The sequence below is a fragment of the Gadus morhua genome, chromosome 23, assembly GCF_902167405.1.
Source record: "Gadus morhua chromosome 23, gadMor3.0, whole genome shotgun sequence".
NCBI classification, from domain to species: Eukaryota; Metazoa; Chordata; class Actinopteri; order Gadiformes; family Gadidae; genus Gadus; species Gadus morhua.
Genome location: NC_044070.1, coordinates 6,412,874 through 6,439,136, shown reverse-complemented (window position 1 = coordinate 6,439,136; position 26,263 = coordinate 6,412,874). Strand labels below are relative to the sequence as shown.

At 45.4% G+C, this 26,263-nt stretch overlaps 2 protein-coding genes across 2 annotated transcripts; one reads left to right on the top strand and one right to left on the bottom strand.

Annotated features, from left to right (window-relative positions):
* The first annotated feature begins 1,499 nt into the window (after nucleotides 1-1,499).
* Nucleotides 1,500-18,646, top strand: cpa6 (carboxypeptidase A6). Its single transcript, XM_030349501.1, has 11 exons — nucleotides 1,500-1,922; nucleotides 5,229-5,304; nucleotides 11,203-11,327; nucleotides 12,548-12,662; nucleotides 13,751-13,852; nucleotides 14,252-14,356; nucleotides 15,448-15,558; nucleotides 16,196-16,286; nucleotides 16,787-16,989; nucleotides 17,200-17,284; nucleotides 17,398-18,646. The coding sequence occupies exons 1-11, from the start codon at nucleotides 1,804-1,806 to the stop codon at nucleotides 17,610-17,612; spliced, it is 1,347 nt and encodes a 448-aa protein (XP_030205361.1). The 5' UTR covers nucleotides 1,500-1,803; the 3' UTR covers nucleotides 17,613-18,646.
* On the bottom strand, nucleotides 18,629-26,219 carry chrnd (cholinergic receptor, nicotinic, delta (muscle)). Its single transcript, XM_030349500.1, has 12 exons — nucleotides 25,999-26,219; nucleotides 25,427-25,572; nucleotides 24,674-24,718; nucleotides 24,443-24,552; nucleotides 23,686-23,841; nucleotides 23,238-23,347; nucleotides 22,659-22,859; nucleotides 22,020-22,131; nucleotides 21,440-21,554; nucleotides 21,007-21,217; nucleotides 20,651-20,766; nucleotides 18,629-20,031 (listed from the first exon to the last, which is right to left on the bottom strand). Exons 1-12 carry the CDS (start codon nucleotides 26,054-26,056, stop codon nucleotides 19,849-19,851), a joined length of 1,563 nt encoding a protein of 520 aa, XP_030205360.1. The 5' UTR covers nucleotides 26,057-26,219; the 3' UTR covers nucleotides 18,629-19,848.
* Between the last annotated feature and the right edge of the window lie 44 nt (nucleotides 26,220-26,263).

Below are 26,263 nucleotides of genomic sequence, written 5' to 3'. Positions count from 1 at the left end.
TGTGTGGAGGTAGGTGTGCGACTGTGCGTGCGTGTGTGTGTGTGTGTGTGTGTGTGTGTGTATGTACACTGTAATTGGACGTTAAACAGGTGGTGTGCATGTTGACATTGGCGGGAGGCATGTGAAAAATGTGCCGGTGCCGCGCAATCACAAAGGCCGAGTGCCGGAGAGCGGCCCACTTCAGATGTTTGAACACGCTGTCAGATGATTAGAGAAGCCAGGATCACACGGAGGCAGGCGTGCTAACAGCCCGAGAGGAATAAAACACACACTCACACATGGATCCCAGGGTATTGACAGAGCCATGTGCTGGCTGGTTATATAACACCACCACTCTGGCTACTACTGCATAAAACCCAGCCATGGTCAACATTGCATGAGATGGCCCTCTGATTGGCTGGGAACCGCACACAGCTGCTGGACGCAGGCCCTGTCCACGCCGAGGGGCGTCGGTGGTGGTGTGCTGGAATTCACCGAACCCCAACCTGTCCGACCTGAACCGGAATGCATGCGGAGGCTGCGTCCGTCTCATAACAGCCGATGACCGTAATGGTCTGAAACAATGTCAGGTCAAGCTCCCTAAACCTCACATCCGAGGAAGATGAAGAAGATAATTGAACAGGGAGAGCATCACAACGATGATTAAATCCCGAAAATGTTATTTGGAGGGAGGTTAGGTTAAGTGTTTACCCCTAGTCCTGGGATGAATGCATGTGACTGAAGATGATGTACTAACCTGCAATATACTGAGTGACCGTCTTTAGTGAAATTACAGAGCCGGAGGGTTGGATAAAATGAGTACTAAGACCTAAGCAACATAACAAGTCAATAAACACACAACAACAGCAGCAGACATATAAACGCTGAAAATAACCTGTAAGGTTATTCAAGTTTTTTTCGGTTATGACAAATCAAATAGGCAACTCATGCACTGGAGTGTTATTTTTCATACATATAGATTAGATATAATTCGCATCACATTTGACGTTTATTACGTATTTATAGGCGAGTAACAGGCATAATGATATATTTATTATATGCATGCACGTTAACGTTAAAGAAGCTAAAGATGAATTTATATTTAACAGTTAATAAATTGTTTGTGTTTGTTGTACTGTGTTGTACTGTGGATACATTTTTCATCCGGCTACTCATGACCAAGTGTGTCAGACATTCAAACGGGGCAAACAAACTTTGTGGGGGGGCAAGAACGACGAGCCGTAAAGATCCTCGTGTGGACCCAAAGCCTTGAGATCAGCACACACACGGACACACACACACACACACACACACACACACACACACACACACACACACACACAGGCGCACACCTCCCAACGTCACACACAGACACACGCACACACGCGCGCGCGCACGCACGCACACGCACAACAGTAGCTGCGGAGGTTCCTGTTGTTACACACCCCCTCGCTGACACTCCGGTCACGTGGCGCAGATCCTCCGCGCTTTAAAAAGGGGGCGTGCCCCGTTGCGATTGCCGCCTCGGCTTCAAAGGGTAAATGCTGCCCTTGTGTCAGTCCGCCGACTTCTGCCACCTTTTTGCACCTTCTTGCCATCGGCAACAAGAGAAGTGTTGGGGGGCTGAGAGACCGCCGGAGCCGACGGGACTTTGTTTGTAGACTAATGGCGCCGGGGGACTACCTTCTTGATTTGAAATGGTGTTTATTGATTCATGGTCCGGTTAAGCTTTTTTAAATACGTTTTTTTGAGGCGGGGGGTGCAGGGAGGGTTACCTACCTCGAAGCAGCGTTTTTCCCCCGCAGGTAGGCCGACTTGTGAAAGATGGGACTGGACTTTAGGGGGTGCGCTGTCCGCTGCTGGGTCTTACTGGCTGGTGTGATAATCTTCAGTGACATGCAAGTTCCAGTCGATGCTTATCTCTACAACAACCGTTACGTAGGGTGAGTAAAATAATAAAAAAAATCATTCATGTCTTGTGTAGACCGCCTGTGAAGTCTGCCATCTACACAGAAGCCTGCATGGAGTTCATAGTCAAGGATTTTTAACCCCCCCAGAAAGGCACAGAAAGAGGTTTGTCAAAGACAAGTTGCAAAAGGAGATAGTGTAGGCCTAATTATATGGGGGGACGGACGGACATAAACTGTATTAACTGCTATAGTGCTAACAAATGTGATACTTTTTTTTATAATAATTTATTTTGTTTGGCAAACATAATAACAGCCAGTTTGTTACAGCAGTGACTGCACCCAAGGTAGAGGTTTTGGTCCAAAGTTGTTGGGTCCTGCCTCAGAAGAATGTTATGGATCACTGATAATTGATAATCATTTTTTGAGGGGAAATTAGGAATGTTCTTACAGGAAAACAGGAAAACCCTCGTACCCCAAAAACCTCAGAAAACAGAACATCTGGAATGCCGGCTGTAGCTCATTCACGCCCTGTTCGACTGCTTCAGTTATTCATTTAGGATGCTTTCTTTGAGGTATCGCTATTTATATACATATTATAGAAGGAAATCAAGAACGGTATGTCTTTATTTTTTGTCTCTCCTTTAATCACAATCACAAAATGTATAATTAAATAAAGAGGTAAGCCTATTCAATGTGTATAATTAAAGCACCTCTCTGCTGAGGAAAATGGAAATTAATAAGTCTCTATTGAATGGAGTGGCCATGATGTTTGTACATATTATTAAGGCAAATCTGTAGTCCTACTCATAGATATTAAGGAAAATACTTCAACACACACACACACGAACACCAACCCACACAGCTTTGAGACAATCTTGACCAGTTGAATAATAGACTGATCGTTACGATCCATCCACTATCGCTAATCCTACGAATATAACTTATGCTACTAATGATACAATGTTCTTAGAGAGAGGAGGGAGGGACAGCCCTGGACTGAAAGTGGTGCATTGTAAAGAAGTAGGGCTAGGACTTTATAGAGCTTTTTTTTGGATGTGAATCATCCATTTGTCTTCTTATATGTTTGTTTCATTCATTAGAATGGTAGATGTTGTTTTATAAATGTAACGACTTTTATCAAAACTTCAAACAATGTAATACCGTTTCCTCAAAGCAGCCTAACTGTAGCATGAAGAGAAGGAGTGCTGGCTCTCAATCATCTGAGAATTTAATATGCTGCTGATAGGAAACACATTTCCCCATACATTATCCACAATAAAAAAAAGTGAATAATACAAACCTTATTTCTGTAAAAGTATGTAGCATGGGGGAGATTTAGATTTCCTAATTTTTGATTCCTGAGGCCGGCAGCGCTGTGAAAGCGGTTCAGCCCACGGCAGACACCAGATTCATTTGCCCTGTGTACACACATCTCAGTTTGATGGACCGGAGACATGGCATCGGAAATGATTGGAAGCACAGGGTGGCCGTCCTATTAGCTCCCATTGTCCTGCAGGCCCAGAGCGAGCTCTGCTACTCAAAACAATGGGGCTCTGTTCATCGGGATGGCTTTAAACGCCACAGCTGCTATGCTAAAGTTGCCTTTTTGTTTCAGCCTTTGGTTCAGAATTTTTGACCGAGAGTGATTATAAAATGTCATGTTGTAAGGGATAAGCAAAACCAAAGCAAATGGTTTGTGTGTAGGACCTTTAAACATAGGAAGCACGGTGGCAGCAGCCTTTTGACAGCTGCTTCTCATCCTAAGGAGCGGTGGTGGTAGGGGGTAGGGGAGGGTGAGGGGGCGAGGGGGTTGTTGGGCTACGCTAACTCTCCACGCTAACAGCTGAAGGACAGCTCGGGCCAAGAGCAGAGCTACGCTCTGAGACTCAGGGCTGAACGAGGAGACGGAGTGGGGGACTGTGGAGATATTGTCTGCAGAGAGAGTCTGTCATCCCTTAGCACGGCTCAGGGCTAGGAGGACTCTGGATTGCAACAGAGCTCGCTCTATTTGGCCCAGGAGTCAACCGCTGCTTAATTGCTACCATGGGGTCCGTGTGTAGATGGCCTGAGAGCTCATGGTGATGGTACAGGCCTCAATGCAAGGTCCCTCTTTGACACATGAGTGAACATGTTGGGGATTTTAGGAAGAAAATAATTGTCTTTATTAAGTTTAAAATCTTGTTAAAAGGAGTTTAAATTCTCTTCATAGAATAGCACATGACCAATGTCTTTAGAGATTTAAAATAACTTTCTTTGAGTGTTTTTAACAAATTATTTTAGCCTTGTGAAGCACTTAATCTAAGTTCAGTTTTAGTATTCCACTCTTTAGTTAGCAATAATATGTCTGAGTTCAAAGTCTTGTCACGATGTAGCCTGTTACCGTAGGAACAGGGTTTGGGTAACATCTGTGGCCCCCCCAGCGCAGGGGGAGCAGGAGGTTCCGGGGGCCCTTTTGTTCCTGGAGGCTCCCACTGCAGTGTGGCCCCGTGCCACCTGTGTTTATGGGGCCCCATCTTCCTGTGTCACATTGTAAAAAGTAAGTGAAGGACAAACATATATTTCTGAAGGGCAGGCCAAATAACGAGGCAAGAAGGAAATAAACAGAAATGGAAAGAACTACAGATGCAGACAGACAGTTGTCAAAGAAACACACCCATTAAAGTTGGCTATTAAGACAAATTCTTTTTTAAAGGGTATATAAAAAATGTAGCTACTATTGCAAGCACAGAAAAAGGCAGACAACACAAAGACGTAACCTATTAGTACATACTTGAACTGGAGTTTAGTGTGAGCCATCTTCGCGTTTAAGAAGGTAATTTAAACCAAATAATATCTTTCCCAAAAGATTAGTTTCAGCTTGCTTTTGACATTAGATCAAATCTAAAACATCTTTAACCTTCATCGAACATAACTGCACCTTTTAAAGGATGAATCAGAGGCGGGCCTGAACACCTGCGTCGGACCAGGTGTTGCTCCTGGAGCAGAATCCCAGAGCACAGGAATAGAAACCTGTATTTTAGGAAGGCTGGTTGGAGAGGAGGAGTGTGCCCCTGTTATCTGGTCTACTCTGCAGGACCAGACACACATTTATCTTAAACATCCGCCCTGACGTAAGTGTCGTCTTCCAGTCCGCTGAAGAGGCCGTCTGGATAACCTAGCTGTGCCCGTGAAGGGGGTGTTCTCACTCATTCTCAACACATGTGTGCAGTAGTTGATGGCTTCAAATACCACCACTAACCACTACTCTATCTTCCTCCCTATTCGTCATTATAAGTCTTTGTAATCCAAGCTACAGACGTGATGCTGTGTCTCTAATTGAGTTCTGCTCCTGTGTTTCAGTGACCAGGTGTTCCGAGTGACGCCCAGAGATGTGACAGAGGTCCAGGTGCTGAAGAGAATGCTGGGAAATATAAAGGTATAAAGGCGTTGCATTCCAAACCTCCTTCAGGATCTCAGCACCATGCACTCATGGACGCACCATTACACTTACAGACATGCACGTCATGCACAGAGACACACAGCGGCTCGCTCAGGGGGACTCAGGTAACATCTGAGAGTCATTACACATTAGACATTAGAGAGAGGGCTGAAGATACCAGAGGTGTAATAGTTTAAAAGTTGAAAACTGAACAGCGTGGAATGGAGTCCCTGAACCATGCGTAGAAGAGATGCCCTGATTGGTCAGAAATGAGCCGGGAGCGGTCTAAAATAATACACTCAAATAAAAGCTCTTAATACTAACCTACAGCACCTTAAAATAACCTCAACAGAATCAACAATAAAATAACACAAATAATCAATACTTTGTTGCTTTTCCACTTTGACATAATTTCTATTGCTAATTAGTATTGCTCGTTGCATAGTTAGATGTTAAATGTTACAATATTACAACAGGCTTTCTGAACAATAGCTGTCTTGGGTTGTTTTGTGTGGTTTTCTGTACAAACCCGGTCTCGTTGACTGATCGTCAAGTCACGGTAGAAAAGGAGGGTGCAGACGTCAGCCCTGCACCAGCCAGGCTCTCACTGCCCTTATTCACCCCAGCTTCATCTCCCGCTCACTGTCTGCCCTCAGGGCATTCCTCCTCATGTATCGCTGGGATATGTTGTCGCTCATTGTCTGTGTGCGTGTTTGAAAGAGTGTGTGGAAGATCGAAAAAAGAGCAGGGGAGAGAGAGAGAGAGAGAGAGAGAGAGAGAGAGAGAGAGAGAGAGAGAGAGAGAGAGGGAGAGAGAGAGAGAGAGAGAGAGAGAGAGAGAGAGAGAGAGAGAGAGAGAGAGAGAGAGAGAGAGAGAGAGAGAGAGAGAGAGAGAGAGAGAGAGAGAGAGAGAGAGAGAGAGAGAGAGAGAGAGAGACTCTGTATCTGTGTCTGGGTCCTCTAGTCCTCCAGCGGTTTTAAAGAGGACAGATAGCGGCCGGTCTGAGAGGAGGTGAGCAGTGGAGGTGACGATAGGGCTTGTTCATCCTGACGTCAATTCAATAGGCCGTCTCCATTTCAGCAGTATAGGCGCATAAGAATGTTTACAGTAGTCATGGTGTTTTAGTCATTGTTTAGTAACTAATCGTGGCAATATTTGTCATAATGGGCTGAAATTGTTGAAACTGCGATATTGTTTCTAATGAAATCAATGAGAGGAACGCAGGAAAACAACGTTTTGATTTGCCCTCGGATAGATTTACATCTATTTCAACAGTAAAGAATCACATGATGCATTCTGATGTTCAAACCATGTAGGGTTGTACATCATATACACACACACACAAACTGGCACACACACGCACACGCACACACACACACACACACACACACACACACACACACACACACACACACACACAGAACCAGGGACATGAGCAGTAACTCACTGTCTGAGGTGCTTTGTAGATAGGATCTGTCTGTAGCCTTTCTCCCAAAGTCCTCCACACAAAAATAAGAGGTAATGCAGGGGCATTTTAACCCTAACACAAGGGTTTATTTTTTTGCATCAATACAATGCGGTTTATTTCATGGAACATGAATATTGTGAATCCTATGGCAATATCTTGAAAAGCATTAAAAATAATATCTGTGATGGTATTAAGACTTAGGGGACTATCTGGGACGGTTTAAAAAGAGGAGAGCAGAACAAAGACTGAGGGCTGCAGGGGCGTGCAGCCGGACCCCCCCCCCCCCCCAAAGGGGCCATGAAGAACACTCTTGATTAGCTTCCCCGCTCATTAGGGAATAATTACCCATCAGCCCCGGGGAGTATAGGTGACCTGGCTGTGCTGCGCTTTCAGTTTCTAAACACACAGCGGGGGGATTGTTCCGGACTCTGTTGACCGTAACAGGGGTCATGTGATGTCGTCCGTCCGACAAGTTAGCTCATTTAATGAACAAGTGTTTTGGTTATTATCTCCAGTTCGGAAAGAGGCTTTTGGTGAGGAGCACGGTAGGGCTCTGTGATTGGTCGGCTGATCTAGGGAGTATTTGAGAGATAGGGATGGCTCCGCTGCTGCAGTAAGGGGTGTTTGACTATATATTTGCCATTGGCCTGCTTGCACTGTTAGTGGCGTGTGGCGGCATAAGTATGTGAGACTCAAGTTGTTTCAGGGTGTTTTGGGGAACTACAAACTAGCAGGGAGGGATAATAATGTGAAGTGATACAAATCCACCAGTGGCAGCATTGTACTTTGAAAGTTGGTGGGGCGGCATGTCTTGGACTACAAGGGCAGAAGGAAAGGGTGCAAAGCCAATTAGTCAAATCAGGCCTACTCTTGATTTGTAAAACTCAATAAAAAAATCTGGGCCTAGCATTGGGCCTATTTTTGCCCTCAATGACTGAAGCTATTGGTTGTAATTTGGCTATGTTTATTTTCAGCTACAATTGTTCGCAGAAAAATTAAGACATAGGGCCAAAAGTGATGCCATAAAAAATGCACCATGCTCTGATTCATTCACTAACATCCTTTCCACAATATCAAACAGAATGTCAGAGTAACAAACAATTAAAAGAACAACAAGAACATTAAGAACATTTCAAAACTATTTGCATGGGCTGTAAGCCTAAAATAGTTTGATGCAAATGTGGATGTTAATGGTTGATTCAGAATGTTGGTCATGGTGTTAAGCCAATAAAGATTGAGGGACTTAATTTATAGATCAAGACAATCCTCCTTGCGGGCTCCGCAGCTCGGTCGCGGGCTACGGAAACGCCAATATAACCGAACAGAGCCGCACTGTACCGCAACGAACAGTAGCGCACCGCTCGGTGGAAACGAGGCATACGACTGGGTGCGGGTTCATTGGTTCTCGTAGCCTCGACTTGAGGGGATAACCCCTCCCTCCAGGCTGCTCCAACGAAAGGGCTCCTGCTTATTGGTTCATAGCGTAGCCATGCGCTATGAACAGACGTAGGCGGGATCCAGATCCGTTAGCTAGTCACACCCACTCAGAGGAGGACTTTTCTCCTCTCTGTCATTGAACCCCATGTTGTTCACCGGGCGCCAACACTTTCAGGGAAATTAATGGGGGTCAATGGAGGCTGAGGGGGGAACGTCCTCCCTGAAGTAATTGTCAATAGACGATAGGGGGTGCTAATGTCCCTTTACCGAGAGAAACTAACATTACAAAGGCATTAAAGTAGTAATAATTAAGGGCATTAATTCATTAGTAGTCTGGGCAATCTACATTTTTTATTCTCAACAATGCTAAGGAGGATCTTCCTCCCTCTCCTCACTGGAGAAGCCTCCACTGATATCTATCTATCTATCTATCTATCTATCTATCTATCTATCTATCTATCTATCTATCTATCTATATATATATATATATATATATATATATATATAGATAGATAGATAGATATATACCCTTAGTATGACAAAGTTTTGCATTGAAGTCAAAAGGGTAGACAATGACTAACCAAGTTAGTCGACTAAATATATAAGTGAAACTTATATAACTTAACTTAAGTGAAACTGTTAAGTTAAATTAGAACTAACAAAAAACAAATACAAAAATTCTAAATTGTGATCGGTACAGTGGGCCGCATCCAGAAACCCGAAGATCCAAAGGAATCCTCTGTTCAAATAAGCGTTTCGTTTTTTCTGCTGGACCATCAACGTTGTTTCGCTGGCGATGCCAGCAGCTCACCAGCAGAAGGACAACACATCTCCATTTATAGCGGCGCTGTATACACAGCATTAAATCATCAGACAAAAGAAACACACACACTCACCAGCTACGGAATGCATCTCTGAGTCCCATAAACAGACCGATGACCTTTTAACTGAGCTCAGTGGGGGGAGAGATCGAGAGAATTAATTGTTAAACTTGTTAATTTTATATTAGCAATGTATTTGCACTTATTGGATGATCTTTTCTTTGTTAAGTGTTCATAAAGTGCTTCGGCATTTCATCGTTCATTTCAATGAAGCGAATTGAAAGAGAGAGAGAAAGAGAGAAAGATGGAGGGAGAGAGAGAGAGAGAGAGAGAGAGAGAGAGAGAGAGAGAGAGAGAGAGAGAGAGAGAGAGAGAGAGAGAGAGAGAGAGAGAGAGAGCATGAGAGAGAAAGAGAGAGAGAGAGGTCTCTTTCTAAGGGAGTCAGTTCCTTTGTTTATTTGATTCAACTCCATCACAGTTGTGCCTGCTGGGGAACAACGTTGAAACATTTAATTGCTCTTGTTGTACTTGGCTGTCATAAAAAAAAGGCGGCCGTTAAAATGCCACAGAGCACCGTTGACTATATTTTTAAAGGCACCAAACCACCTCTGCAAAGGATCTGTTATCCCGCCAACACTTAGGAAAGTTAAATACGTAAAGTCTGAGTTCTGTAAACCATTACAGCCAATTTACATATTAACAAGCATCTGTGCCAGCCTGCATCTCTCTCCCGCGCCTAATTCTTTAAATGAGAGCCAGCTGAAGACATTTGCACGTTCACTAGCAGAGCGGCAAAATGGAAACATGAACGTCCTCTAGTGACGACTTGTAGATCAGTATAACTACATGTCCTCTCTCTCTCTCTCTCTCTCTCTCTCTCAGTGTTAGGGCTACACACACACACACACACACACACACACACACACACACACACACACACACACACACACACACACACACACACACACACACACACACACACACACACACACACACACACACACGTTCCATTATATGGTTCTCATGAAACAAATCGTTAATTCTGGAGTCCTTCGTTATACCAGAACTTCTGGGGAAGACATAACAGTCTTGTCCGGAAACCAGAAACATGAAAGGGTGGAGTCAGGCCATGTTTCCTGTTAGATGTTCTACTGAAGACAAGCTCCTTAGTGTGAGTGGTGGAAGATTTCAGAAGGGGATTCTCTGTATTCCTACAGGGTCCCGTCTACACGGTGTGGGTTTGAAAGCTTTGAAACATCCTCTTTTTTATTTACAGTTTGCTACTGCTATTTTTTGTGCACTTTTAATAGGCAATTACACACTTACAGACCCCCGCCTCAAGCCACATGATTGGTTGAACGAAAATCTCCCAAATTCTAGATTTAAGATCATTATTAAGACAGTCAAAGCAGTCAAATCCCATCAACACAACTGTTTTCATGCTACACATTATGCACTTATCTCTACGGCCGCGTCTGCGTTGATTCATGGTGTAGCTCGATAACGATCTGGGCTTTTCTTTGCTTTGTTAGCTAAAGCTAATAGACTGTCCGCTGATAATAGACTGTCACCCTCCACCATCAGCTGACATTGGAGGGCCCCGACAGCTAGGGATAGCATTCCAGGCCAACAGGAAGAGGTCAGTGGTAGGGAGCGGAGGGGCAGAGGGTTGGCACTGGTGGTGGTGCGCTGGTGGTGGGGTGCCGCTGGGGGGGGGGGGGGGGGGGGGGGGGGGGGTTGTTGTGGCTCTCATTAACACTGCGGGGTCATCTGCATTCCCGACATTCAGCGTGGATGCACCGCGAGCTGCAGGAATGTTAATTATCCACTTCTCACAAGGGCTGCTCAGACACTTATCATCATTAGATGGGCCCTGCCGCGTAGGGTGTGGGTGTGTGTGTGTGTGTGTCTGTGTGTGTGTGTGTGTAAGAGAGAGAGTGTCTGGCTGGCTGTGTGTGTGTCCTTGCATGCACGTGAACATTTGCACAAAGGTTTTTGTGCATCCTTGGCAGGTACTTTGTGTACGTACATGCGTTTACACAAACACGTAATAAGGTGTGTGTATGTGTGTGTGTCTTTCCCTGCATGTAGTTTATTTACATGTGTTTATTTACATCAACACATAGTAAGGTGTGCGTGTGTGTGTGTGTGTGTGTGTGTGTGCCTCAGGTGGACCTGTGGCAGCCTAACAGTGCGTCACTGATCAGACATAACGCCACGGTGGACATGCACGTGAAACTCAACGACACCCAAGGGCTGCATGCACACCTGAAGCAGGAAGGAATCGCCTACAAGTAAGACTCATTTCGTCGCGCCAGAGAATAAATCAAGACACACATGCACGCAAAACCCCCCACAAACACCCCACATCTCCCTCATGGAAAAAGTTAGGGCAGGAGAAAGGTTTTTTGTTTACTAAAACGTCCTCCCAATTTGCGCAGCCTCCCTCCGTTAGAATCTCTGGTTACCAAAGCACGGCCTGCGGTCAGCCTCGGCTGATCGCAGGCCGCGGTTTGGTAACCAGAGATTCTAACGGAGGCCTCTGCGTGCGTAAAGATGTCTGATGCTTCATTAAGACTCTCTCTCGCTCCTCCCATCGGCCCGGAGACGCACAGAACCTTTCATCCTCTGTGCTGCAGTCCGTCTCCGTAATCCGTAGTGACACGGTGGAGGTTCTGTCAAAGGGCCCTTGCTGATGGACCATGCTTCCTCATTATCTTCCTCCTCGTCGTCTCGCACTGTCTCTCTCCGACAGAGGCAGACGGGGGTCTATCTGCGCCGATGGGCAGGGAACTTAGTGGAGAAATACGATTCACTGCTGTGTATGGGAGAAGCCGTAGTGCGGCGAAATGTTTGTTGGTGGTAAAGAAAAAGACAGACTGCAGAAAACAAATAAGTAATACTAGAACTAAGCTGTATTTCGGAAGATCCTGGGGTTGTGTAAAGTCTTGAAAGAGGGCGAGTTGGGTTGCATTTTCAAAAGACCAGGTTGCTTCAGTTGGATATTTTAGTAAATCTATCATCAAAATACGTTGACCTCAGAAATCTTGAGGCAGCTGGGATTCGATGCCAGTGTAAAAACAAAACACAACCGCTTCATGAAATCTATCCATTATGTTTGAAACTCCGTCTTCTCTCAGTTCTCTGTAGTGGAATTTGATTGGTTGAAAGTATGACGGCCGCACATTGCGTCCCTAACCTCTACATCCGACTATAATTTCCGTGAGATCTAAACAAATATCCTGGCTTTGCCACATAACTACATTTACTTAACCGCACTCAACATCGAAGTTGCTCTCTCATTTAGATAATGAATCACTCCTCAATGACAAAGAGCCATTTTGAGTCAGTTAAAAAAAAAACAGTTCCTCTGGTTAATGTTGTAGTCTAGAAGTATAGTATAGTAGTTATAGTAGTATAAAGTATGTACTGTAAAGGTTGATGATTGATATGAGGATGGAGTGGAAGTCTTGGGATTTGATCTGTCAGGTTTAACTCCTTCTATCCTCCCCAGTGTGTTCATCTCTAACCTGCAGAAGGAGATAGAGAAGCAGACAGGATACCGCTCGGCACGGCGCCGGAGATCAGAGTCCCACTACGACTATGAGGTGTACCACTCTCTGGAAGAGGTGTGTAGGATCTCTCTCTCTCTCTCTCTCTCTCTCTCTCTCTCTCTCTCTCTCTCTCTCCCTCTCTCCCTCTCTCTCTCTCTCTCTCTCTCTCTCTCTCGCCTCTTCTCACTCTGCCACTCCCTCTAGCAACACAGCCTCTCTCTCTCTCTCTCTCTCTCTCTCTCTCTCTCTCTCTCTCTCTCTCTCTCTCTCTCTCTCTCTCTCTCTCTCTCTCTCTCTCTCTCTCTCTCTCTCTCTCTCTCTCTCTCTCTCTCTCTCTCTCTCTCTCTCTCTCTCTCTCGTGATGGCCCTGCCACTCCATCGTTCCTCTTCTCATGAAAGCACTCATTCCATGCTGCCTGACTCCCTGTCCAGACATATGTACAATAAATCAATCCCACCCAATGGGAGAATTTAACCTTACGCTTAGAAGGATTATAATCATTATCTTGTCTTATATGCAATGTCAATGAGATAAGTGTGTAAAAAAACAGAGATTCTCTGGGGAGTCCCCTTAAGAGACTATTGCTTCTTAGAAAGATATTTCTTTGCTCTGTGCCAACAGAATGTACTAATACTCCTTAGTATACCTTAGAATTCCATAAATGAGGTCAAGACAAACTGACTGTTAGAAAACGTTTGAAAGGAATGGATAAGGAAGGGGAGGTTAGAGGATGAGGGGGACTGAGTGTTCTTTGATGGATAGCGAAGGCGAGGTCAAAGGATAAGGGGAACTGAATGACAGGTTTGCCACCAATACACGTCAAACCATGTTGTGCTTGAAGACCGTGAAGATAACGGAAACAACGGAAGTGGGTTGAAGTTGAACTCATGTATGGGAATCGTTTGATCACAGCCCGGGCTTGGGGCTTGTGGGAGGAATCACAGAGCGAGACAATAAAAACTGTTTGCCGAAGCCGGAAAGACAGCTTTTTCTGTACTTTATTACTTTATTATTTGTTCTACCTTTCACAACGTCACACGCCTAAGGGAAGACTGTTCAGTCCAGGATTTTTCATATTTTCCCACGTTTAAACCGGAAGAAAAGTAATGACTATCTATCATTGTAAAGACGATGAATTAAATATTGTTTGTGTGACCCGCAGATCCAGAGCTGGATGCTTGAGGTGAACAGAACCCACCCTGAGATAGTGGACATGTTCTCCATCGGGACGTCCTACGAAGGGAGACCCCTCTATGTGCTGCAGGTGTGAGGAGGAGGGTACACACACACACACACACACACACACACACACACACACACAAAGGACAACAAGTTACGATGTATCAAAAACTCGTTAAAAAAGTGAATGATTCAGAGGGTATTGAACTGGTGCCCCAGCCGTTCCAGATCAATGTCATGATGTAGAACGAAGCTAGTTGCATCAGGTGGCGCTAAGCTTCAATACCATGTTTGGCCACAGACGGCGCTGTCTCTGAAATGATTTAATTGATTAATGGTGCACAAAAACAAGAATAAATAACATAGTACATTCTTATATATTGTAGATATATATTTAATGAACTGATCAAAAGCAGATTATTAAGCAGAAAAAGGTGTATTTTAAAGTGAATGGTAAAGTGACAGTGTGCTGGTGTCCGGTCAGATAGGGAAGAGGAGCCGTCCTCAGAAGAAGGCCATGTGGATCGACTGCGGGGTCCACGCCCGGGAGTGGATCGGCCCCGCCTTCTGCCAGTGGTTCGTGAAGGAGGTGGGGCTGAGCGGCATGCTGACATTTGGCTTTGCTGTCGTGATCCTGCAACCCTGTCGGCCGGCCGTCGTCCAACAGACCTCCAGCTCACACCTCACTAACAGACATCTGCCTCTGCAGGGAGGGAACGTTAACACTTGCCTTGTTGGAGCGACAGCCTACAGTGAACTAGTTCAGCAGGCCCTCAACATCTGTTGTGCTCATCATGCCTGCTTATGGTGCTGCTTAATGGGACTTCTGCTCTCTCCCATGATGAGCTGAAACACAAAGAGGGCTGGACCAATGAGAAGAGAGTATTTTAGTCTAAACAAGTCTGTCTAGGAGCGGTTTTCCTGAAGACAAAACAAGTAACATGATGAAAGGCAACACACTAATTCAAACACTAACAGAAGAAAATACTTGGCCTTCTTTCATCAGTGACTCAATGAGGTCATACGCAGGATTGGATCTTGTCTTTTCATCCTACGGTCAGTAGTAAACCATGTCAAAGCTTTGTTAGGGAGATCAGGGGCTTTGGTGGTAAGATCTTCACCCAAGTCAACCGAAGAAGACTCTTGGCAGAAAGAACCTAACCACACAGAACAGATAACCTTGTGTTAGACCGAAGGACAAAACTATATATACATTATTCAACGTTATTAGACCATGTTAACGGATAAAGGGTGAAGAGAAACAAATTATTTTGGTGTGAGAGAAGTTGTGAGCAATGTAGAAATGGTAATGGCAACATTGTTGTAGTTTCCGGTGTTGACCACTAGAGGTCAGGGTAGTATTTCTGTTTCAGACAATTGAAAGGCCCTAGACAAGTCTGCTCACAGAGCGCATATTCACAGTATTAACTGAATATATTATCTTGCCATAAATAAGCTACAATAAATTAATATAGAACAGTGAACTCTTTTTAATATATTTTGTCTTTGTAAATATACATGAAGACATTTCATGTATATTTACATGAAATGTAAATATACATGAAGCTCACACTAAGGACCTTGTATTCAGTAGAACATCTGACAGGAAACATGGCCTGACTCCACCCTTTCATGTTTCTGGCCCTCAGAAATAAGTCATGACACTCTTGTTCTCCCTAGGCTATTAACTCCTACCAGCATGACTCTGTGATGAGGAGGCTGATGAACCAGCTCAACTTCTACATCATGCCTGTTCTCAACGTGGACGGATATCACTACAGCTGGACCACGGTATAGTCCCTCTATGTGCACACTGCACACTGGACACACACGTGCACACACACTTGTGTTGCACGTTAAATTGGATGTCTCCTTTTTGCAGCGGTATTTATACAAAACTTGGGAAGACATGTGTGTTTAATAAATAGGCTCCTCGTGGTTCAATACGCCATAAAGGAACACAAACTCAGCTTTCCAAGGTTTTGTTGACCTTGTTCGCCCTTGACTCACGGCATCATGTGTTGATTCAGTGTCGCAGTAGGATTAGTAAGCACTGCAACAAAGTTAACAATACAAACAAACAGTTGAAGTCACTCAATCAGCGGTAATTAATGGCACCTGTGTACCGTACGTTTTGCCTTATCATTATGTTATATAATGATATGTTTACAGATAACCATAGGGAGCAGCATTTCAAACGTAATCTATTGACAATGTATTTTCTTTATATAAAATAGATTTTATTACAACAAATAAGTAGATATTTACTTCAAGTGACCATATGAAAGTCTGTATGGACGATAAAGAAATCAAAACAATCTTGAATCTGAACCTGAATTCATTTTCTACGTCTATGTAGTCATGAACACATTGCAACAATACAGTTAAGTACCACGCAAAATAAGATTCCACTCTTTCTGACTCCTAGGATCGGTTCTGGAGGAAGACGCGGTCTAAGAACCACAAGTACCACTGCAGGGGCGTGGACGCCAACAGGAATTGGAAGGTGAAGTGGTGCGGTGAGTTCAGCCACATTCACTAGGAAGCTCTCTCTATCTCTCTGTCTCAAACTGTCTGGTGAGTTCAGCCACATTCACTAGGAAGCTCTCTCTATCTCTCTCTCTCTCTCTCTCTCAATCTGTCCGGTGAGTTCAGCGACATTCACTAGTAATCTGTCTCCATATCTCTGTCCGTCTGTTTTTATGTCAGCGAGTTGAAACAAGGTTTATGTTGTCCTAGTGAGTTCACTGACATTAACCAGTAACCTCTCTCAATACATACACCTTTGAATACAAGTAATAATAACAGCATAAAATGGGATAAAAAACAAAGACGTCAGATCAGCCTGTTTCTCTCTCTGTGTGTCAAATAAACGGCTGTGTAAGGAGACGACATTGAGCTTGTCAATCACATTCGGGCTGTGGTTGTATCACTTTGGTTCGGCACCATTCCATCCACCTGTGCTTCACTCCAGATCCTCTCCTCTCTCTCACCCCCACCCTGTTCCTCCCCCCACCAGAGGAGGGCGCTTCGTCCCACCCGTGCGACGACACTTACTGCGGGCCCTTCCCGGAGTCGGAGCCCGAGGTCCGGGCCGTGGCCAAGTTCCTGCGCAAGAACAAGAAGCGCTTCAAGGCGTACATCTCCATCCACGCCTACGCCCAGATGCTCCTCTACCCGTACTCCTACAAGTATGCCATGATCCCCAACTTTGGCTGTGTGGTAAGAAAAGTGTGGACGTTTCTTAGAATCCGTCGATTGTAGTGTTTGTTTCCAAAATTGTTCCAGACAGGAGTCATTGGTGCCTGACTGTCCTGTACTGTAGAGTGAAGAAAGGTTTTTCTATTAATACAGAACCAAGATATTCTGTATTTATAAAAAAAACTATATGGAAGTACATAAGTTGTCTGAATTGTATCTGTTATCCTCTAGGAGTCTGCGGCCCAGAACGCCGTGACTGCGTTGTACTCGGCCTATGGCGTGAGGTACAGATACGGCCCCGCCTCCACCACCCTATGTAAGCATCCAAATATGGTCATTGCCTTTAACCAACAATAGCAGCGATCGCCTCTGGCCGACTTTCAGAACATGTTTGAAATCGTTCTTGATGTTGTTGTTTTGTTCTTCGAGACGTGAGCTCGGGCAGCTCCATGGACTGGGCGTACCGGATCGGGATCCAGTACGCCTTCGCCTTCGAGCTGCGGGACACGGGCTACTACGGCTTCCTGCTGCCCGAGGCCCTGATCAACCCCACCTGCACCGAGACGCTGCGGGCCGTGAAGGCCATCGCCACCGGCCTGCTGAAGAAGTGCCAGGTCAACAGGGATGTGTTTCCTTACATATGACACGGACAGAAGGAGGCTGAAGACGGTGCCTTGCTGAGCGCCGCACACCCAGACGTCTCGCCGTTCTTCTTAAAGGGCTGGTGTTAAAGGGTTGGTGTTATGCCACCAGGTGTGAGTGGGGTTAGCCATTATAAGCTGCTTGGAAATTTGCCTTTTTTCTGCGTTTTAGTGACATCATAAGTGGGAACGTCCACCTAGATGTACGATGGCTAGATCAGTCTACCAGCAGACCCAGTGGACTGTACCGAATGTTGCTGATCTAGGTGGACACGCCCACTTGTGATGTCATTAAGGCGCAAAGGGCGATTTTCAAACGGCTTGTAATGGCTAATCACACTCACACCTGGTGGTATAATATCCCCCTTCAACACCGCCAGGCCTTAGAGTGATGGGAGGAACCAAGCTTTTCAGTTGGGGTCTTTTTTTCCCCCACACAGGACTAGGAAAATATCCAGCGGTTTGGGGGTGGTGTTCTGATAAGTGAGCAGTATGTCGATATGTACGAGTATGTTTTTATTTTTGGAATACTGAATGCCATACTTTTAATCAAATGTATTTTTTATTGAGCTGTTTACAATGCATGGTCACTCAAGAGCTTGAATGTGGAGTTGAAATAAAACCAAGAAAGGGGGATTAACGTCTTCCAAAAGACGCATGGCATTATTTATCATCTTATTACCCTAATGCCATGAGTTTACGTGCTGAATGGTTCGAGGTTGCATTGTTTCCTATGGTTCACGCTGAACATTGAAAACCTGTCAGCTAAATGACTTTCCAGGACTATTCTATGTCTGTCACTCGGGTGCTTACGCTGTGTAGCAGCGTAAGTGTTTATGTCTGGAAGACATAATGTGGGATTTTTTTATAAACGTTACACAATGTATGCCATATTATTATACTGGGCATTTTTTAAAGCCAAATTCAAATGTCTAATTTGTGTTTCATGTCAAGTGGTAAACCAAAAGTGTTAAATTGTGTGCAAAGTCAATTTAAGTTTAAAATGCTCCCAAATAAACCACATTTTATACCTTTAATCAAGAAGCCGAAATCACAATATATGACATTAAAACACTATACACCATTGGTAAATATATAAAACAACATTTAATTTCTTAAATTGTATAGCAGTGTGCCTGGTCGTTACTAACAGTACACTCTTAGGTTTAAATGCAGTGTTAAACCCTCCATCGACAATAAGCCAGTAACTTACGCAAGTATGCAAAATTGCTGCAAAGCTAAATAATGTTGCGTGGACAAGCAAAGTACATATTTCCAGGCATCGGTGGCCGATTAGAGTGGTCTGGTGCATGAGCGACGGTTCACATTGGAACTGAGGAGATGCCATGTTAGCACATTATTATTAGCACGCACACCCGTTCCCTGCGCTCATAAGGTCTGAAGGGTGTTTGGTGGGGGCGTGGTCAGTCAACCTTTCTTTGCAACCGATTGGCCGAGCTTCAGGCGGTCGGATCCCATTTGCCGTGTGACCAAAGTCAACACCATTAGCAAATGTTACATTTCACTGAAGTAAGAACAACTTAAGTTTAAGTAAAACAAATTCTAAAGCAGCATAACGACTGTTACATGAATTAACCCTTTGTAGAAATGTGTGAAACGGCACTGCCCGATTTCGTCAGGACCTACGCTAATTGCTGTGGTTCGCTGATTGGCCTACTCAGAGACCTGAGCCAAGCTTCCCGTGTGGGACTGGTCCGAGACTCATATCTGGAAGCTAACGCGAGGCAACCTCAAGAGATTAGGCTGACTTCCCAAGGGCAATTCTAGCTCTGCTCTACTGCGTTTTGAAAACATCGATGTCTTGACAGAAGACTTATTCGAAAAACAAAGTCCATAGAATGACCTCAGAGTGTTCCTTGCCTGGAGAAACGATGAGCTACCCTGCCTTATACACGGGGTGTTGAGGGGGAGACTCAGATACAGACTTCTTACTAAAAACGCCTTCATGCAAACGCAATCAAAACGACTAGAAAACTTCACGTACAAAACAGTTTGGACTAGTGGCACATGAACGGCACTGCAGGGCCTCGCTTGGCAGTTTACTGAAAGGACTGCAGTGCTGAGTCTGTGTGTGTGTGTGTGTGTGTGTGTGTGTGTGTGTGTGTGTGTGTGTGTGTGTGTGTGTGTGTGTGTGTGTGTGTGTGTGTGTGTGTGTGTGTGTGTGTGTGTGTGTGTGTGTGTGTGTGTGTGTGTGTGTGTGTGACGCCGAGCCCCTCCCTCACACCAGACGGGCGCTCTCCTCGCGGTAGTCATGGTGATCCCCGTCGAAAGGCAGGTGGGGCGGGTGGTTGAGGTAGCCCATGAGGAAGATGACGATGGTGCCCAGGGTCATCACAGGGGTCACCAGGAACAGACACAGGCGGTCCACCGTGCGCGCAATGCCACTCCAGTTGTCCTTCTCCTGTCGGGGGGGGGGGGGGGGGAGAGAGAGTATGGTAGAGAGTTTAGGAGAGGGAGAGAGGGATTGATAGATAGAAAGAAAGACCAAAAGGAGGCTGTATTGGCGCATCAAAAGTTTCATTTTTAAATGGAGACAATTACACAGAACACCATTACATAACCTTTTCATTAACATGTGAATTTGCGGTGATGTCCTTTGATAACACATTCTGACACTTGGTATTAGAGAAAAGGACAAAAAGAAAACCTCTGCATGAGTGTATATCTGGTCTATTACTCTTTTGGCCTTTAACCTCCGGTATATTATTTAGTGAGTGGTCATTCCTTTGTAGTTGAATCAAATGTTTGTCGATGTTTGGTAGTGGTTTGGTAGACGTTTGGCAAAGGTTTGGTTGTATTTTAATTAATCTAGTACCCAGCCGTCCTACTATGTTATAGAAGAACTTCCGATGCAGATAATCTTCTGAATAAGCCTCATTCTCACCAGTAGACTAAGCATTCAGAAGTGTTTTCTACAGAAATGCATTTCAACAGGGGCCAGTCAACATGTTTTTTCACAATTGACTACTTCTGGCCAATGTTTCATACAGGACGTCCGAATCTGTAGTGAAAGACAGCACCTCATTGTAGTTGTTCTTGTTGTGCATGTGTTTGATGATGTAGTTGGCTCCGTCCACCGCAGGCTTCATCTCCCCGTAGAGCTGGTCCGTTGCCTCCCCATCCACGGGAGGCTTCACTAAAGCACACACACACATTAAGAGGGCCTTTTCAGTCATGTGTTTATTCTTTCATTCATTTGTTTAGGTGTGTGTGTGTCTGAATGCATGCATGTGCATCTTCAGTATCCGTGTGTGTGTCTACAGTAGTGAGTGTGGGTGTATGTGTGTTTGTGTTTCTGTGCGTCTGTCTGTGTGTGTGTGTGTGTGTGTGTGTGTGTGTGTGTGTGTGTGTGTGTGTGTGTGTGTGTGCTGTGAACCTGCGCTGGGCGTGGCCCTCATGGTCAGCCCGTGGCGGGTGGACTGCTTCTCGAACATGAGCTCGCTGCGGGACTTCACGCAGTAGTACTCCTCCGCCATGGCGATGTAGCCCGCCGAGCTGGACCGCCGCGGCGACGCCCCGTCCCAGTTCACCTCCGGCTCAGCAGGGAGCGACATGCGCAGGAAGCGAGGCAGTCGCTGCAGGAAGAACTAGAGGAGGAAGGTCCAGCCCCATCATCATCATCATCTACAGGCATGGACATCTGGGGTGTGTGTGTGTTTGTGTGTGGGTGTGTGAGGGCTTGTTTGTGTGTCTGTGTCCGTGCGCGTGTGCTTGTGTGCTTGTGTGCTTGTGTGTGTGTGTGTGTGTGTGTGTGTGTGTGTGTGTGTGTGTGTGTGTGTGTGTGTGTGTGTGTGTGTGTGTGTGTGTACCTCTTTGGTCCACTCCGTCATGACGTGTGTACTCGGGGTTCTGAAGTGAAGGTTCAGCACCACCACACAGTTGAGCACCACCACCGTCACCAGCACCATGATGAACATCAGGTACCTGACACACACACACACACACACACACACAAAAGAGATAAACAACATGTAAAATGTGTAAAAGTATTGCAGACTTCTGAATAAGTCAGTTAAGAACATTAAAGGACAGATCGGGTCTGGGCAATCAAACAAAAACATCTTTATCTACACTCCTACGCTTCATTCAAAAATCTGTTACCAATCAAATCTGTCAAACATTTAGATCGAGGGCAACCGCCACGAAAGAAACAACAAACAATGCAATATAGCGCTTTAGTTTTTGGAATCAATTTGTCAGTACAGAGTTTGGGGATAACATAACAATGGAAGAAGAAAAACAAAAGCAATATATCGCTATTGTTTACAATTGTGGCAGGCATGCACACGCTAAATGCTCATGATTCACAAGAGGTTCATATTTGAGAAGCAGTGGAAGATTGAAGATGGAGTGGACTGGCAGAAGTGATGAAGAGGAAGGAAGGCCTACTTGACGATGAGCGGTATGGACATGGAGGTCTCCGGCAGGCGTTGAGAAATCAGCAGCAGGAACACAGACTGGGCCAGCAGCACGGAGATGGACAGGGTCATCTTCTCCCCACCTGCATACACACACACACGCACACGCACACACACACACGCACACACACACACACACACACACACACACACAGTCAGAATGATGCAGTGCCTCATTAGATACATGGCTACAGAGTGTATGCTCAAGAAGGCTCCAGAAGGATCAGAGAAATTACAAAAGATCAATCAAACAGTGAGTGTGTTTGTGTGTGGTGTTCCCACTGTGGTTTGTGTGTGTGTCTGCGCATTTGTGCGCGTGTATACATGTGTGCATTCAAACTGGTTGGTGCGTTTACACGTCCCAACTGCTATATCGTGCGGATCCTTGCACGTGAGTGAGTGTGTGTGTCTGTGTGTGTGCGTTCCAACTGCTTTGTGTCCGTGTCTGTATGTGTGTAACTGTGTGACTGCTTTGTGTGTGTGTGTGTGTGTGTGTGTGTGTATTTGTTTTCTGACTGCTTTGTGTGTGTGTGTCTGTGTGTGTGTGTGTGTGTGTGTGTGCGTGTGTTTGCGTGCATGTGTTTGCGCGTGTGTGTGTGTGTGTACTGACTGTCGGCGGGCAGGTAGTACACCATGCAGGCCAGGAAGGAGATGAGCACACAGGGGATGATGATGTTGATGATGTAGAAGAGGGGCTTGCGCTTGATGATGAGGTAGAAGGTGATGTCCTGGTGCTTGTTGCTCTCCATGGGGATGTGCTTGTACACGTTCTTCTTAGCCGGCCGGTGGATCACCTCCCACTCGCCGTTCTCTGTAAACACGTTGCACACACACACACACGGGCACAAACACACACACACACACACACACACACACACACACAGAATCATACAAAGAGACACGCACAGACAGACATACGTAAAGACACACATAAACACACAGAGGCATTGACACACACTCACAAACAAAAACACACACACGTAGGTCGGGAATGACACATTTAAAAATACACGCAAGGACACAGAGACACAGAAAGATGCATGGACACACAAAAAAAAAAAAGTGATAAAACAATCAACCACACAAAAATGTTGCTAAATATACCCAACGGATACTTTCATGACAACGTTTCTTAAGAATTCAAGCTAGTCATCCGATGACCGTGTGGAATCTCTCTAACAGCGGCTACCTGTCCAGCTGGCAGGGTCGATCACGATCCACTCCACGGTGTGCTTCTGCTCCTCGATGTAGTCCTCTTTCAGCAGCATGGTGATCTCCTTCGCGTTGTATGTCAGCGAGCTGCAAAGCATCATGGGAGGATAAACGGGACAGTGCCTCGACTCGCCACAAAAAAAACACTACGGTACCATGGACCCCCACTACGGTACCATGGACCCCCACTAGGGTACCATGGACCCCCACTACGTACCATGGACCCCCACTACGGTACCATGGACCCCCACTACGGTACCATGGACCACTACGGTACCATGTGGCCCCAACTACGGTACCATGGACCCCCACTACGGTACCATGGACCCCCACTACGGTACCATGTGGCCCCCACTACGGTACCATGGACCCCCACTACGGTACCATGGACCCCCACCGTGCGGCCCCTACTAACGGAGGCCTACCTGAACTTGAGGGTGCAGTTCTGCCAGTCAAAGGGGAAGAAGTTGACGTTGATGGAACAGGATGAGCGGAAGATGGCGGGCGGGAGCCAGTAGACGGACCCCGACGGCTCTACCAGCACGTTGCAGTAGTAGGCCACCTCGAACTGGGCGTCGTTACTGGGGGACGAGAGACAGGGGATTACGGGCTGGTGGTGGAGTACACACACACGGTTATATTGATCAGAATACTCTGTTTAAAGGGGAGGTAAATCCACCCCACCCCAGCGTTTCTCTGTTACTTTTGACTAAATGTATAACGTTGTTAAATGGGAGAATTCTCTGTAAAATGTGAAAAGTATTGTCCAGGGTTGCCATTTTCTATTGGCTGCAAACTCTGCATCAAACTCCCCCCCGATCTCGTATTTGCTCCTATGGAACCAAATGTGTCTGTTTTTTCTAAAACCTTTATGACTCATGACAGCTCGGATTACATTTTAGGAAACTTGCCAATGTAACTTAAAATTGTCTTCAATGTAAAGTAATGTGGTCTGAGGGAGAAAAGGCCAGTACTCGAGTAGAAGCTAGGACACTGCTACTTGGTTCGATCCCTAAACTACTAATCTACTCCTTAATGACCTGCATCTGAATTCACTGTAAACTGCTTCAGATTAAAGTGTTTACTACCTCTGCTGTAGATTATTAGCTCGAACCTGCGGTTTAAATTCCTTCCCAATCAGCAAGCAGCCCGGACTCTGATGAGTCTGGGACCGAATCTCACTTGTTTTCCAGAACAATCTCTGGCAGCCACACCATCTTGGACGGCAGACGGATGACTTGGATGTCATCAAACTCTGAGGTGTTCCACGAAAGCCTGTAGTCTGTCCATGTCTACAAACACACACACACACACGCACACGATAACTTCATATAACGTCTTTAGTTACAACTATATTCAAGTGCAGCTGAGAACAAAATGAAATCTATGCATATAACAGTGTATATAGCTTACATGTTCAAGCCAAACGTTGGTCAACAGCGTCTCATCCACTTCTTTCTACACGGAGAGGAAGAGGAGGGGGGAGGAAGAGACAGAGGGACTAAGTGTTCATTAAGAAGATGAATTTACACTTATACTCATATAATCCCCTGCCACGTCTTGAGGGAAACCCTAGTGTTCAACGGTGTTGTGTTTTACGTATAGATCAGTCATCTTAGTAACATGTTATGATAACCATAGGTGACAGTATAATGTGCTTATTGGGATAATAGTTTAAAATATCACATTACCTGCAGACTAATATTGCGTAGTCATTAATTATAGGCCTATCAGTAAATAAAACAACGTGTTTGCTTTTGCGTTTACGTTAATGCGCTTTGGTTTTTTTGCAAAGTGTTTTGTATCTGCAGTTCACCCGGCGTCTTGGTCGTCATAACCTATTAACTGTTGTTCAAATTCCTACAGTAGTCCCCAGCAGTAGAATACAGGGAAAGGTGCTTATTATCATTATTGAGTGCTTTTCAAGCACAAGACAAAATGCCTTCCAGAATAAACAATCAAACATGAACATACTATGTGGACAATAAGAAATAGCATACAGAAGGGGGGCAACATTAAAAAGTGTTTGTGGGTGGAGGCCGGGGGTAGTCAAAAACTGGTAAACACAGATTATAATAAAATTGTTATTATAAAACATGAATTAGTATAGCATTAGCAGATAAGTGCCAGCAACAGGTGTGGGTGTCGGCCAGGTGACCTGCTGACCAGAGAGATGAGGTTGGAGAGCGTCAGGGCGAAGTACACTTCCACGGGGTCCCGCTGGTTCTCCACGGGCCGCAGCTCCTTGTTGTACTTCTTCTCCTTCAGCAGGTGGTTGATGAGCCGCTCCTCCTCGTTCCGGCCCAAGCTGCCTGCGCGCGCGCACAGGAATGCAGCACAGCGGGCGCGTGAACAGCTGTCAATATGTATGACTTACAGACTCAAATTTGTTCCACATTATAAAACGAATTTGACTGTCGCATTGACCGTCGCTTTATACATGCTTCGGGAACGAACAGCTCAATATCGTTATTCGCATGTTTCAGTTTTAAATCGTGGGCCTATGTGTGAATTCACCCGCCTATGTGACTAAGTGGATGTTATTTTTTGTATTCTCAAGCACAAACAAAAGCTAACAGAGTACAGGTAAAGTACGGCGCAGCATCTCATTAGCATTGCAGTTTGAGGAAAAAAAGTGACAACAAATGTACGGTTATCGCGATAGCCTAATCTGTTCACATTCCAATAAGCCAAAAGGTCAAAATCCAAACTTCAGTTATTAAAAGTTAAACTCTTACCGCAAATAACGAGTGATATTATAAACAGATGACACGGTCCAAACATGTTGACGGCCATAACCGAGCCGTGTTATTAGGGGGAAGAACCGAGAATCCCGGTTATGACTTTGGGGGTGCTCCTGCTGTCGGAGGTCTCTGCGCACGGGCCGGGCTCGCCCCCGCTGACGGACCTCGACAGGTGACGAGAGTGAAGCGCCGAGGAAAATAGACCGAGAGCGTTCATGACGCTGTGTGTGGTGTGTAGTGTACCCCGGCTGTTGAGAGC